Raw genomic sequence first — 17,057 nt, forward strand, 5'->3', positions numbered from 1 at the left:
TAAGATGGGCCAACTCCTCTACTAAAACTCATAGTTATATTGCTTAACCCCTTAAGGACCAGGCTGTTTTTTACTTTTTTGTACCCTTTGGGACCGAGGCTCTTTTAGCGCTTTGGCGGTGCTCTTGTTTAGATGTAATTTTCTCCTCACCCATTTACTGAACCCACACAAGTTCTATATTGGGGGTTTTTTCAAGACAAGAAGGGCTTTCTTCAGATACCATTGTTTTGATCACATTACCTAATTTCCTATATAAAAAAATAAAATTATAAAATATAATTTTTTATTTTTTTTTAAATCTTTTACTCATCCAAAAAATCTAATGAAAAAAACTGCTACATAGATTCTACTATTTGTCCTGAGTTTAGAAATACCCAATGTTTTTATGTTTTTTTTTCTGCAAGTTATTGGGCAATAAGTACAAGTAGCGTTTTTTCAAAACCAATTTTTTTCCAAATCTGGTAATTATTCCCCATGTGCTATTTCGTTTATCTTTAAAGCTGGCCAATGCGTTTTACCCCATCAAACTATATATTTTTGAAAACTAGACACCTCAAGGTATTTCAAATGCTGGTATTTTAACCCTTTCCATGCACTGAGTCTACTATCACCCTTTGTCAAACTTATGGTTGATCGTCTCCTAAACTTTTAAAACGGGCGTCCTCCTGTGACCTCATATTTACACAATACGGCCTATTTTAAGAATATATAATATATATATATATATATATATATATATTATATGATAATAAGAATGCCATAGATTGTATACTTTATATGTGAATTTACATGTATGTACTAAATAAAAAAAATATTTTTATTAAGCTTATTTAAAAGGAGGACCAATGTTAGAACTCTAAAACTAGAGGATCAGAGGCAAGTTCTACTTTACTTAAAGGGTAGTAGATAAATATAACTCTCCCAGCAGAAGTGGTGGAGGCTAATTCCGTGAGGGAATTTAAAACGGCATGGTATAGGCATAAAGCTATCCTCAGTATATGACCAGACCAAGGACGGATAGGTGTTGGAATCCTTCACATCAGGATGGTTCTTATCTGCCATCAAATTGTATGCTTCTATTTTTCATAATCAAATAGTACAGGTTTATAACTCAGAGCTACAGCACCCAAGTGCATTAGCAATATTCTATGGTCTTCTAAGTGGAAACGGGAGATAAAGGTCAATTACCAGGTAAAATCACATGCTTTTTGGTCTTTACATTCTTAAATAAAAAATAATACATTGTCCATTATTCATGTGTTTAGGAACTAGTTATAAGTCTCCCTGTGAACTACTGGTTGGCACCAAAAATTGCTTCTTTTTTAGTAAATGTACTAGCTGCCGACCAGCTCTGTTATCACACATACAGTTTAGGTTTCAGGAGGATTCTGCCCTTCCTTTTTCCTGCAATTTTAATTATAAATGGCTGTGAATCAGTAAATTTCATACAACTTGGAAAGCAGGTGCGGAGTACCAAACATTTCCTGAATCAGATCCACAGAACCAGATCAACAGAGACAATCGTATAATGTGAAGCTGATCTTTCACATCCAGGGAATGTATCTGGTACATGAACTATTCTAACATCTATGGAGAAATTAGCTAACTTTCCAAAATGGTATTTCTTCTTACAGTAACAAACACTGCAGCTGTTACAACTAACGTATACGAGAGATTTTCCTTGGCAATTTTACAGCATCTCGGTAAATGTTTAGCTGGTATTGCAGTTTGGAAGACATGGAACAGAACATGAGCGGCATAAAAATCTGTTTCTTTTCCTTTCTAACTCCTTAATAGTGTTTGTGGCTGTATTCATTTTCCGTGCAGTAGCGCCCTACTTAGACTTCAGAGATGCAGATGGGTCTCGGCTCAGTATACATTAAAGAGTATATATTTCCCATGGCTGTGTGTACATGAGCACAGATACCCGACACTATTTCCTAAATTTTAGAGCGCAGCCACTGGGTCAGTCACTCAATGAGGCCTCCTTCTTCTGTGCTTTTCGGACACGCTCATATGGCATCCGCTTCATAAGGGTTTTTTGCCTTCCTCTGGATCAACACAGTAGGGACACAATATGTATATAGGTTGAACTTGATGGACTTTGGTCTTTTTTCAACCTTATGAACTATGTTACTATGTTACTGCTTTTTCTGAAATGCATGTCCTGCTACAGCTTTTCTTAATATACATTGAAGGGACACTCCAGCCATCGTGTGCACATAAATGTATATGGCAGGTATGTTGTCGGATCACGGGATAACAAGGAAGATTTTGCAGCACGGCTAGAATTTGTCAGGTGAACATTTTATTTTCCCCCCCGTTTTGGAAGAATACATATTAAAATACTCACACAGGATTAGAGTTACTCACAGAGTCCTTTTATATGCAGTAGACTGTCCCTTTAAGGCATTATTGACCCCTTCATTTTTTTCAAGCTATTTGTTGTGATTTCTATATTTCTGCCCAGTATTCTACATCTGATATTCTTTGTACCCTGTATACATTATTTATTCTGTATATGAGTTTGTTTGTTTTTTTATTTATGTCATATTTACTAAAGTATTGTTTTTTGTGCTATTCTGTTTTATCACTTGTATTCTACATGCTGCCACGAAAGGCAAAACTGCCCACCCATGTTGGGCAGCTATATGTTAGTTGTGATGTTTTACCCACACAATATGCTTAGAAATACTGAAAGGACAGGATTAAAATGCTTCAAGATGGAAAGTTCCTTTGAAACCAGTAATGCTGCTACAGAGAGCAATGCCATTTACCTGGAAAATACCCATCTTTTGCTACCTTTATTGTAGTCTTTGTATCTTCATAACTTTGCGTTACTAAGAGAACTACAATACATTACAACCCATGACCACAAACACACGTCTCTAGTGCATAAAGAAAAAATACAAAAATAATATGCATTAAATGCAGCAGTATAGTGTTAAAAATATCTGCAATTTGACATTCACCCAGAAGAACTACTCCCCTAATGCACCAAAATGTATATTTACTGTGCTGAGTCTCTTATCTTCAGACATTCCTTAAGATCTGTAAAACAATGAATATTCCATGCCTTCTGAAAAGCTTTCATCTGCTTCCTGAAGATAACAGACAAAAGAAAAATCCAGGACAAGAAAACATTATTCAATGAAATAAAGAATACACAAACAGTCTTTATATTCTTATTCTGCTTTGATTTTTATATTTAAATGTTTTTAGCAAAATTGATATATGTTATGACCAAATATATTCCAGTAAAATGGTAGTTGTGTCTAATGTACAGAAACAAGATGGCTTTCTGCTCCCATTCTACGCAACCAGAATTGTCCCCAGAACACAGGATCTGGCAAAAGGTCCCTAAATATCGGGACTATTGCATTCAGTTCCTAATTATGCGTATGACAAGGTTTTCAATTGGAGCCTTTATGATAAAATTAATTTACAAATAAGGCAATCTCTATATATCCTCACCTCTTAGTATCTACTAGTTCCTCAAGCTCTTTGGATTTACACGCTGCTTTCTTTAACACTTCCTCTGGGATATCTGCCAGTTTAGCAACATTTAATCCATAGCTCCTTGCAGCAATCCCTCTAGTTATCTGGTACAAAAATGTAATATATTCCGGGTGCTGGGAGACATCGGATCCTACAAAAGAATGAAGATCAACGTGAAAAAATCAACAGGGAAGGACAGAACGAAACGGACTTCCGGGCAAACAAATACAGTTTTGGATGACATATAAGGTTCCACGGTGCTTGTAGTGCAAATTCAAGATAAAACCAAAACAAAACACAATTGTCTCTATTTGTCTTATTCTTTACAAAGCAATGAACTAAAGTTGGAATTTTGAAACAGTTTGAAATGCCAATTTTTATAGAGCAAGCCATTTTAAAAATAACATATCTTTTGCCCTGTGTCTGAATAACAGATTCAGTTTTACATTTCTTGAGCCCAACGGGCTTAAAGACTCCCTACTAGCAATTTAGGACCGAATCACTTTTAAAAACATAGGTTTTCGAAAAGGGGCACAAGCCAGAAAAGGATTGACAAGAAGCAACAAAGAGTAGGATATCCTTGGATGATATTTATATATCTTATTTATTGTAGAATGAGTGGCATATAGGCCAGAAGAGGTGCTGCCTGACCACCGGCTAAAAATTAGCACATGCCAGTTGCACCTCATGGAGAATCCGACGCTTCTGACATTACTTAGCACCACTATAAAACACAACTGCAGCAGATCTTCCGGTCAGTCAGAGAACATGTTTGATATTGACTACATTGAGTCCCTTATAGATCTAGGCACAAAAAGCCCTGTTTGTTTGAATCACATTCTGTACAATTCTGATGGGAAATGTAATATAATGTAGTTGTATTTTATGCAGTCAACACAACCTTCCGCAGAATGTTTTATGCAATAACTATACCGCTTTCTGTGTTCTCCTCTTCGTCAACGAAAAAAGCCATGTGATAGTTTCCAACATGGTCAGGGTAGGCCTTTTCCAGTTCACACAATGGAGGGTAATGTGTCACAAACAGTGTTAATGATGCCATCTAAGTACAAGGAGGACAAAGTTAACCAAAAATCCTAAAAAATCCCCAAAAAAGAAAAACAAAAACATCATCACACTAAATAGTCAAGAATGGACTAAGGTTGTCTTAAATCATAAGGACGGTCATCAAGATAACGAAGATAATAAAAGTATTTCATTTTGCTGTAAACTGAATATATATATTCATATAATACATATATAATACTAAAATATTAGCTCCTGCTTATCCTATGGCTGCAGGCTATTCCGGGGTATAAACGGCACCACAAACAAAACTCACACTTTCTGTTAATGTGTCTAATCCAGAACTATTTACACATAATCCAGTTAAAACCCACGCATGAGAAATTCTTCAGTCCCTAAAACATAAAGCCTTGCGCAGATTGCTCTTAGTACAACAGTTATAATACATGATGTGATACAACATGGTATTCCATGACACCAAGATCCACTTAATGGAATTAGGTCCATACAAAAGCTAATTATTTCAACTATTATTTATTCTTTTATATATCGGTATCCTATTTTGCAGAGCTGTACAATAGGTATAAAGGTCATAAGAAGTAGAGCATAACATGACGACTTGACTTACAGAAACAAAAGGTGAGGAGGGTCCTGATCAGAGGAGCTTACAATCTAATGGAGTTGGGGTGTATTATACAAGCGGTAAAAATGACACTGTAAGGCATGGACCAGCCACACTAGTATAAGTACTGTCCAAAGGCAGGAGAGGGATTAGGAAAGGTGAGCTAAAGGAATATGGGTCGAAGGGCATTAACACGTAAATTCATAGGCGTCCCTAAAGGACCGAAGGGAGGTGGAAAGACAATCAGGCCAGTGAGGGCATTCCAGGGGGTAGGGGTAGTCCACGGGAAATCTTCAAAGCGTTCATGAGAGCTAGAATTTAGAGGAGAGGACAGGCGGAGATCAACAAATGAGCAGAAAGACCTGGAAGGAACGTATGTGGTGATGAGTAAGGAGATGTACGTAGAGGAAACGCTATGAAGACCATTGAGTAAGAGTCAGATTTTTTAAAAAATCCTGAAGCATACAGGCAGCCAGTGAAGAGACTGACACCTATACCACCTTACTTGCCTGTATACTGAATACTCATTTTACTCATTCAGCTCCAAGAGACTTGGGTGTGCAATGTGACTTTAGACCAAACTCTAAGTCATCTGTTCAAAGTTTGTCTTACCAGGAACCATCACTGTATTCAAATACACCTTCTCCCTCTTCATCACATTAGATGCGTTTTATTGGGTCATCATTGTGTGGCATGATTATAGAATGTGTATAAATAATAGCATTTGGAACTCTTAATATTAAGCCATGTGGTTAAAAGCTGCTGTTCCATTTGTGATGATGCTAACCAACAATCCTAGAACATTGCTGCTCTTCCCATGTCAAATTTTGCCTGATTCATCATTTTTGCAGGGAACACTTGTCACGCGACACAAAAGCAGAAACTGACAAAGCTTCTTAAAAACTTTCTGCTGAGATTTAGTTTATAATAGCGCGTTATGTTTGGAACTGCACCCTTAAAGCAAAAGAATGCCTAAAAGTACAGATTTTTCAATGAAGATTTGTCAGGGCAATTAGGACACTGCTAAAAAAAAGCTTTGTCTACTTTTATTTATTATATTTATAAAGATTCCAGCATGCAAAAGACTTTCCGACATGCTGCCCATTTAACACTGTTGTAGAATGGTTATATGTTTCGAAATCCAAAGAGCTTTGAGATACCAAAAGCTTAGGTAACTTTATGTCTTTTTTGTGTTGGCCCAATAAAAAGTATCACCTTTGAAGAAGATTCCGTTTTTTCTTGGGCTAATACTGCAATCTTGCAGGAAATAATATTAGAGGTTTTAATGGTGTGTCCTAAATGCTAAGAACTTTTAGTTTTTAATTAATGACAGTTTTGGAAAATCATTGACATAACATTGCAAGTTACATTACTTTATTGTTTCTTTAACACAAAATAAAAGTAGCTCCTACTTTTTAAAGAACTTATGAGCCAAGAACACCACTCGAGTGACAAATACTTACATCTCGTATAAAGAATTCAAGCGTTGCATAAGCAATGGCTATACCGTCATGCGTACTCGTGCCTCTTCCCAACTCATCCATGATAACCAGGGACTGTGACGTTGCAGATTTGATTATGTCTGCCGTCTCTGACAGCTCTTCCATGAACGTGCTTCGACCTTTGTATATATTGTCTGCTGCTCCCATTCTAAATAAAATGCAATGCATAATGAACTAGTATTCAGCAAATTGTATATTATTACTATATGTTTGTGTGTGTGTATATTACATATACATATATATATATATATATATACACACACACACACACACAAAATCAACAGTGGTAATGTTGCGTGGTCTGTTACTAAAGACATGAAAGTAGAATAGGCAATTAATAAACACTGTATACTGAGAACACAGATCGCTCTCTTTATATGTAATTAAAATATAGCTTCAGATATTTTGACACACGTGTGCAGAGCCTTTCATCGGTAACTGGAAGAAACACAATAGAAGTAATGGAACTGCGCCGGTATTTATGGCTGTAGAGTTTAGCGAGAATTCCCACGGCTGCACTGAAATAACAGCTGCAGGATCTGTCCCGGTAGTCACTGAGAACTTCTGTGGAGCAGGAGCGCTGGGCTCTATGAATCGCAGAATCAGGCTAAATAGTTTAATAAAGCTTAATTCACTCAACTCGATACTTTTGATGGAAAATATCATCATTAGGATTTCAACTCTGATAAACCAACTGAAAAAAGCACGGCACACGCAAGAATTAATCTTTACAATTTGAAGGAAGATTTACTGAACAAGTCTATAGTATAATGAGGGACAAGAGATGGCATCAACATTAATGACGTTTATTGTCTATTGGACAGTGCTAGACAGTAAATCTGTACATTAACCACGCAGCCTAGTCTGGATTAGGCAGGGATTTCAGCATGTTCATGCAAATATGGTAACCGTAAGTAAACCAGCATTCTAATCACAATTCTGTAATATAAACTAGTAGTATGCATGACAGTAGGGTTTACTGAACCATGCCTAAGGGATATCAATAACACCCCCTCATAAACAAAACAAAACAAACAAAACAAACATTCTGGTACTATTGCCAGTAAAGAGCTAGGCTTCACCACTTTCGGCATGCTTTTTTTGTGTAGCGTCACTGTATACGTTACACAATAAAGTCCTTTGCAGTGGGAAGATTGTGTACGTTGTGTTTTTCCAAAGAGAAAAAAAGAGTGGAGACAAAAGCAAGAGCGAAGAGGAAAGAAAAGACAGAGGCTCTGAGGTTTTTAGAGATTAATTATTAGAAATGAAATCCAAATTGTTTGAAAGCCCGCTGGTGTCTGATGAACCGGAACCAATAACTTGTCAATGATCATACTGAACATTTCTGTCAAGCCCAACTCGGGCTGGGTATATCTGCCAGCAGTCAAATCAATCCATGCTAAGAGTTTATTCCCAGGAAGGGCTCTAGTCACAAGAATCCATATGGAGGACACAATTCAAAAAAACATGGGGATAAGGGCACAACCACATGTGAAGACAGTATCCGTAGTGCTTGCAACACCGCCAGCCTAATCCCATAGCAAATTGGACAATTGGGTATTTTAGAGCTGGTGTAGTGTACCATCAGGGATATATTTTTACATGCCTGCTTCTTAAGTGAGACACAAATTGAAAGTTCATCAGTAGCCTCCTAGAAGTCTTCTCACTCTGAGGCCTCCCTTAGATCCACCATCCATTTGCCAATGTCGGAGGACAAGTCCAGAAGGTTGAAAAGAAGGAGGAGGACCGGTATAATAGGAAATACTTTAGGGCTAACCTCATTGTAGCATACTAGATCTTCTGCCTCTGGACTTGCAACCAAATACATGAAGGTGACAAAGGAGTCAACCAGGTGGATATCACAGAATCAGTTTATCCCAGTATGTTGAAAGTGTTTAAAAGCACACATATTATTGTTTAGACTCTAAATCATGCATTGCACAGAAATAAAAATAGTAAAATAAATAAAAAAAACAACTAAATAAACTGGTTGAATGAAAAATATATAAAGGGGCAAAATAATAGTAAAAACTAATCCAGTCATTCAAAATTGATTTATAAAAGGATTACAAGCACTAGAGGTTGAATCCAACAAATAATAATTTGTTGAATACATAAAGGATTAGGGATTTCATATGAAGCATTGGCAGATTATGCCATAGGCAGCCTCGGCTACTGGCCAGGCCACGTGTTAAAGCTGGGCCCTGACAGCAGTCCTAGTATTATAGAACTGTGCAGGCTGAACAGGCTCCTTGTATTGTGAATAACGTCTAACAATGCAAGAAAAGGGCACATTTTAGTAAGATCGCAAGTACTGGCCCCACTTCTCCTTCTCTACCAGTATATCTTTACATACGTTAGTTATTGTATGTTGTCAATTTTAGCACTATTCATAATCTCCACTCTCCTCTGTTTTAATAACTATGGGAAATAAAATGCAGTGGAAAGTTCTACGGTAATATGTAATAGAACATAAGTGAACATGGACATGAATGGCAACACGCTAGTGAAAGTTATACCTAGCACATATCAAACAAAGTCTCAGCAGGTGACGGGCACATGGCAAGTCTCACAGACAGCACTGCTGACCGCATTATAATTACACAACGCTGTATATTTCTGTTGGATAGCAGATTCAGCCTAATAATTATAATTATTTTTACTATTAGTATTATTATTATTACTAATGCAACTCCTCTTTATTATTTTTAATTTCAGTATAATTTTCTTCCTGGTTTATTATATTGTATAATAATAATAATAATGTACGGTAGTATGTTGATACTAACATTTTAATAAAGAGGACAAAGTACTGTAGAGAAATCGATGGGAAGTCATTTGTAAAATGGACTAAGGGTATGCCCTGCCGGGCTGTGCGCTGGGAGCTACAGGACCCCTTCAACATTCACTTTTCACTAAGGTGCAGTAGGTGGCAGTTCAAGTTTTTGGGGGCACTGAGCGAAGAGACTTATCGGGGGCCGAGCTTCAGCAAAACCGATTAAAAGACAAAGTTACAAGAAGCATATAATGAGCAATCTGTGTCACTCTTCCTTCTGTATGGGGCACCATAAACAACTGATTCATCTGCTCAATGGTAGATGCAGCGTCACCTCTGGCTACAGCTGCATGCCATTAATATTCATATAATTTTCATTCCCTATGACTATCCTCCCCACTTACTTTGGCTGCTATGATGGTTTTAATGGATTAATTTTTCAACTGGTCTTATCACCGTGGTAAGAAATGTATTCAGCAGATCAGTAGCTATGAGGATAAGGCAAATTTTCAAACTTGCGTAAGAATCACTTTTTAAGACGTAACCAAAGGAGGATCTGCATCGTCTTTATGTTTGCTCATTCTGTTTTAAAATACTACACATTCAGCGTTTGTTTAATTACATTAAGCAATAAAACGCTGAGTGACATCATTCGATAGGTCGCTAAGATGACTGCATCAGTTGGCAACAGAATATCTTCTTCTTATGGCAAATCAAGTGAGTGTGTGGATTATTATTTTTTATTTTAATGTTATATTTGAAGATTTTCACTTATTCATTTTAAATCTACCAGCACCACTGCTGACTGCCGAAACAACTGATGTTTTGTAATGCATCAATCAGGACTTCCACAAAGCAAATCCTTTTTAGCAACTTAAAATATACAACTTTGTTCATACCGGATATGCAGTCTTATGACGTCATTGAACAGTGCAGCTGTATCACGCTCATTTACATGACATCATGTAGCAGGCCTGATGAGCTACAGATGCCATTGGTTATGTTGTCATAACAACAATTCTGTTTACATCAATTTCTTTTGATATTTTGATGACCTAAAGTTAAATGAAACGAAATACTCTGCTATGAAGTGTTTAGTATCAAGCGTTGGCTGTCAATGCCATGTCTGTGTCAAAATGTATTTACAGCCGATTATTTTGCATACGTGTGCAAAATATTTGCGTGTTTAGTTGAATATGTCATATGACTCAGTCTATTGCTAAACAATTAACATTACAGGTACATACTCTCCATGTATTAGATGACCGGAGCAATGTGATGGGTTGCCGAGGCGTCTTTTCACAGGCGGTAAAGGAGGATTTTATATTGCATATGGAATTGAAATGTATCAAGCGTTTTACCCAGCAGTTCCTTTTTAGCCAGACTGCAGGGTGCAGACATCCGACAGTTACTATCATTATCATTTCTATTTACATATTTGGCAATGCTTTATTATCAAAGTTAAACATAATATTTAAAACAGCGCCATAAGGAGTGGAGGCCCCTGCTCACAAGAGCTTACATTCTAATGCATGTCAGTAAATAATACGAACGGTGGCAGGAAAGGGCTGACAGAATTTTTTTTTTAAGGCATTGCCCAGCTAGTATATACAGAACGGGGGATACAAGTAAACAAAAGAAGTTTGGTGTAGGAGAGCATTGATATAGTAAAAAAAAGTACATACCAAATCCAAGACATGTTTGGGCGTTACACCATGCTGTCTGCATTGCTTACTTATAGGACAGGGGCGTCCAACCTGCGGCCCTCCAGCTGCTGGAGGACTACAGCTCCCTTAATGCTATTTCAGCTTAGTGGCTGGCAGAGGAGTATGGGAGATGTAGTCCAGCAGCAGCTGGAGGGCCGCAGGTTGGACACCCCTGTTATAGGACAATAATGGTGCAAATTGACAGCTGGCGGCTGTGAAAGGGTTGGATGGAGTGGGATAAAGCATCCTACAAGGTAGGAGCTATATGATGATTTAAGGAGAATACTAAAAGAGTTACCAGAGGTGAGATTACGGGGTCTATTCATTAAAGGGACAATTGTCAGGAGAGTTCTGATTGAGCTCCTTGACATCACTACACACTATGGAGGTCCAACCCAAGTGAGCTTCTACTGCAGAAAAAACTCAGCTGACCCTATATAATGTATAATTAAATTAGTGAACTTTCTTCACTATTTTACTTATACATGGTAAGGGTCCACTCAGCCCTTCCGCCTGGTGAAACTTACCAGTGTTAGCCCTTTACAAGGTATAGTGAATGAGAGAATTAAAACCACAACGTTCCAGCAAACGGTCCCCTTAGTGATTTAACCTCAAAGTATAAAATTAGCAATTAAACTAAAATAATCAAGTAGGACTGCACTGATACCCTAAAGTAATTAAAAAAGGGCAGACTAGAGGGGTCAATACTTTTTTCCCCACTGTCCCCAACAACGTAGCAGTAAAGTAGAGGGGACATTAAAACTTAAAAACAATAAGTAAAACAGAAAGAAATCAAGAGATTCATGCAGGAGTAATACTGCCTTATAAGCATGAGAATTTCAAACTTAACCACAAATGGAAAGATCCGCCAGCGAGGACAGGTAGTAGATGAGAAAATAACTAAAATAATAAATAATTTCACAGTTTCTGTCTGAGCGGAATATACACTTACACATAAAACACAAGAAAAATATTATTGACCACCTGCAAACTCGATTATTTCGCTGTATACAAAAAGCCCTTCAATTTGAAGAATTTAATTAAGCGAAGCATTTCGTACAGGCCTAAGGACATGTCACGTACATGTCTTGTGAAATACTGCACTTCACATGAGGCAAGGCTGCGAAATAACATTTTACCATAAAGGTCTGAAGGAATATGTTTTCCAGTTCCCAGAAAGCTTCAGGCAAAGAACATTCGGCAGACATAGTAGAGCTTTCCTTCTTAACTCAAAATCAAATTTCGGTCTGAACACTTAGTAAAGTATTATAGGATATTCACCGGATCAATATCATTATCGGTTCTAGAATGTACCTGTCCGGTGACAGAGTGCACTCAGAAAGCCGTTCATTTATATGTGTTTTTGGCCTGGATTTATAATCCACTGCGGATGCGACTTCTATCTCAGCAGTCATTGTTTATTCCTTGATTTATATAGCGCCATCATATGCGCTGTACAATAGCTAAACAGGTACAGTTATGTCCTCTGCTTTTCTAATAAGCAATTGGTTTATAATTCAATTGTTTTAATTCTTGAAAACCAAAACTAACCATAATAAGCATTGTTTTAAAGTCTTATATTGTCTTTATTTCATCTTTAGACAGTTGCTAAACTGAATATTTTATGGATGATAAACGTTTGCTTTTGACATTTTGCTTTTTGTTTATATTTTGATCTGAGCGCAAGTATTAGCATGATCAAAAATAGTGCGTTATGGGTTTAAAATGGACCCATGTAGCCACAATTGCGGTGGTCGCAGGGTCACCACTGTAGCCGCTCAGCATGAATGGAACGATCAGTCTGCGCATGCGATTGCTTCTACCGCCAATCAGTCAGACGCAGGGCCGGCCCTACAATGGAGCCGACTGGGGCAATTGCCCCAGGCGGCACTTCAGAAGGGGCTGCACTTTGCCGCCCCAAGCGTTTTTTTTTTGTTTTTTTTTTGAAGCGGAGGAGAGAGAGAGGGGCACCGAGTGATTTTCGCTTACCCGCTCGGCGCCCCTCTCTCTCTCCTCTGCGGCGAGTTTCCCTGTTCGGTCTCGGTGCCGGCTTGTAATGCAGAGCGCCGGAAGTGACGTGAATTTCCGGCGCTCAGCATTACAAGCCGGCACCGTGGCAGCACAGGGTGACTCGCCGCAGGACTGTTTAAGGGTAAGTACCGGTGGGGGGGGGGGTAGATAATGCCGCCCCCCCCCCGGCGTCGGCGGGGGGCCGCATTTTAAACTTCGCCCCAGGCGGCGTTAAGTCTTCGGCCGGCACTGGTCAGACGCCCTTCTCACTGAGGTCATGAGCTGAAGAGAAACGGAGAACAGTAAGTAACTGGGTCCCAAGATTAACTTTAACCCCTTCGTGACAAAGGCTGATTTTACTTTTTGTACCCTTCGTGACAATGGCCGTTTTAACATTTCTGCGCTGCTCGTGTTTAGCTGTAATTTTCTTCTTTCCCGTTTACTGAACCCACACACATTAGATATTGTTTTTTTCAGGACAAGAAGGGCTTTCTTTAGATGACATTGTTTTGATTGTATCATATTATTTACTATTAAAAAAAGTTTCTAACTTTTAGTTGAAAAATCTTTTACTCATCTATAAAAGGTAAAAAAAAAACCTGCTAAATAGATTCTACTATTTGTCCTGAGTTTAGAAATACCCAATGTTTTTATTTTTTTTTGCTTTTTTCTGCACGTTATGGAGCAATAAGTACAGGTACCATTTTGCTATTTCAAAGCCATTTTTTTCAAATCTGGTAATTCTTCCCCCCATGTGCCATTTCGGGTATCTTTGAAGCCGGCCAATGCAATTTACCCCATCAAGTCATATATTTTTGAAAACTAGACAGCCCAGGGTATTCCAAATGCTGGTATTTTAACCCTTTCCAAGCACTTATTCTACCATCAGCCTTTGTCAAACTTTATGGTAGTAATTTTTTTGCATTTGTTTTTTCACACACATTTTACTTTAGGTATAAATAAACAGGTTCTGGTATATGTCACTATCAAAAAACACCCCAATATGTGTTTAGCAACATCTCCTGAGTACAGCGATACCTCACATGAATAATTTTGCCTGGCTGTTTGGGGGCAAAAGGGCCACATTTGGGGCATGCACATTTTTCAATGTTGCACTTTGGCATTTGGGGATCCACTGCCCATGCCCTATTTGGTACATCTTTGAGCCGGGCCATTTCAGTGTGCCCAATAAAGCCATATATTTTTGAAAACTAGACACCCCAGGGTATTTCAAATGCTAGTATTTTAACTCTTTCCATGCACCATATCTACCACCAGTCTTTGTCAAACTTTGTGATAGTCATTTTTTTCCATTTGTTTTGTCACACACATTTTACTTCAGGTATGAATTAAAAAGTTCTCGTATATGTCACTATCACAAAACACCCCAATATGTGTTCAGCAACATCTCCTGAGCGCAGTGATACCCCACATGAATGATTTTGCCTGGCTGTTCGGGGGCAAAAGAGCCACATTTGGGGCATGCACATTTTTCAATGTTGAACTTTGGCATTTGGGGATCCACTGCCCGTGCCCTATTTGGTACATCTTTGAGCCGGGCCATTTCAGTGTGCCCAACAAAACCATATATTTTTGAAAACTAGACACCCCAGGGTATTTTAAATACTGGTATTTTAACTCTTTGCATGCACACATTTTACCACCAGCATTTTTTCAAAGTTTGCAGTAGTATTTTTGTGTGTGTATTTTTCCCACACACCTACTTTATGTATGAATTTACAGCTCCTGGTATATGCCGCTGTCACACGACACCCCAATATGTGTTCAGCAACATCTCCTGAGTACAGTGATACCCCACATGCATGGGTTTGTCATTTTGGGGGGGAACTAAAAGGCCACATTTGGTACGTGTGCATTTTTCTAATTGGAAATTAGATGTGTGGCCATCCTTCCCCCCGTGTTAATTGGGACCTTGTTGAACCCGGCCAATTCAATTTACCCCATCAAATCATACATTTTTTAAAAGTAGACACCCCATGGGCATTTAATATGCCAGTATTTTAACTCTTTCCATGCGAGAATTGTTTTAAGCTAATATGCTAATTTTAGGACTTGCTCACAAAAATATATTTTTTATATATATATTTTATTTTTTGCCTTTTTTTTATTTTTTTAACATTTTTTTTCAACTTGAAGGTTGAACTGGTTTTTTACTATTTTTTTCTAATTATTATTAATTTTATTTTATTTTTAATTTATTTTTTCTAATCACACTGTGATTAGAAAGCTGAGCTCCATTGACTTGCATGGTTGAATGCAGTACCTATATTCAACCTGCAAGTGGAGCCAGAGTTCTCTAGAGGGTCTGGAGACCGTCTAGCAAACTTTTTAGACTTTATTGTTTCTTTATTGAATTTTCCCGGACTGCCGCCATCTTGCAGATGGCGAAGATCACCGGCAACTGCGGCTGTGACCGCTCTCCGGAGCGGTCACAGTCCATCCCCAGGTAAGTGTTTGGTGTCGCTGGATGCCTCCTGATGGTTTTAAAGTTGATCGCCTCCTAAACGCTTTTAAAACGGGCGTCCGCCGCCATACAAAGTATGGCGGATGTTGACGCCCCGGGGAGGGGCCAGAGATGGCCCCTTTGTGCCGATAATGGCGTTGCTGAATGCCTCGAGGTCGAGGCATTACAGCAACGCCGTTTCGGTGCAGAAAGCGAAAATAGATCGCTTTCTGCACCCGTTTAATGACGTGCCGGTCCTGGCACGTCATTTGTCGTTATCGACATGAATTTCCGTGACGTGTCCGGACCGGCAATTGTCATCAAGGGGTTAAATATGCAATTTTGAACGTATATCGGGTTAGTTAGTGGTAAATTACATGGTTAATGTTAGGTTTAGGTAAGTGTTAACAAAAATGTAAAAAAAATGAGAAAAGAATATAAAAATTATATAGGCTTATAGAGTGGTTTTTAAACCATGGCAATTTAATAAATATATTTTTGGTATTTTTTCCTATAAAAAAAAACAAAAAACATAATGGCTTCCATATATGAATATGGTTTTTAAAAGACCTACTTGTTCCCCAAAAATACATACTTTTTGTGAACTCACTAAATGAGAAAGGGGGAAATACATTTTAAAGATATGGGGTCCTGTAGTGTAAAAGAGGGGTTTATGTGGAAGCTTACATTCTGTCTGTCTTTAGATACAATCTTGCAATTCAAATCTTAGGTATTTGGTGCATTTCTATAAAAAAGGGATATCAAAGTACATTTAGTTTCAGCTGTGAACCAGTTATTCTACATTAAGACTCTAACACTGGGATGCAAAGTAATAAGTACAACTTTAAAAACACAGGCAATACAGTGATATCCGCTGTCCCAGTCAAGAGACAAAACTCAAACCGACAACAGGTTTTAGCCATAAAATACAAGCATCCATGCTGAGATAGATGGGGATATGGATGCTAAACAGGGAGAACAAACGTGAACATAATACTAAATGGCATTAAATGTTAGACACCATAAGATATAGGTGACTGGGTCCCAAGACTAGCACACACCTTTGAATGCATGCATGCTGCTTAGACTAAATACACCTTCTTTATGGGGAAGTGATTAAAGGAAATTATTTAATAAGATGGTTCCAAACAAATAAATATATTTTAGAAATATTAAAAGAATGCACTTTAAATAAAAAATACAGGGATCGATCCGCTGCAAAGTAAATTAATTTATATGCTATGGGGAAATTGCAATAGGTTTATTTAGTAATGCTGCAGTCCATTACAGAATCAGTGTGGCAAATGTGATAGAGATTCACAACATATGTCAAGCCTGACAGTATTCATATTCATTTCCCTGAAAAAGTGTTACTTTTAGACACAGGATGAAGAACAGTGGAGTGGAAACAATGGCCCCATTGCAACCTGCCGATCCAAAGAACAGTAGATCAAGC

General features: G+C 38.0%; 1 protein-coding gene across 1 annotated transcript in view; it reads right to left on the minus strand.

The window, feature by feature from the left end:
- Positions 1–3,010: 3,010 nt before the first annotated feature.
- The window catches only part of LOC149303072 (DNA mismatch repair protein Msh3-like), an 84,662-nt gene continuing 70,615 nt past the window's right edge, over positions 3,011–17,057 (minus strand). The window contains 4 exon segments of the mRNA XM_089481823.1: positions 3,011–3,101; positions 3,475–3,649; positions 4,432–4,558; positions 6,607–6,793. Coding sequence (XP_089337949.1) covers positions 3,011–3,101; positions 3,475–3,649; positions 4,432–4,558; positions 6,607–6,793 — 580 coding nt within the window.

The sequence above is a fragment of the Sceloporus occidentalis genome, unplaced genomic scaffold (assembly GCF_023333645.1).
Source record: "Sceloporus occidentalis isolate IW3139 unplaced genomic scaffold, rSceOcc1.0.p SCAF_16, whole genome shotgun sequence".
NCBI lineage: Eukaryota > Metazoa > Chordata > Lepidosauria > Squamata > Phrynosomatidae > Sceloporus > Sceloporus occidentalis.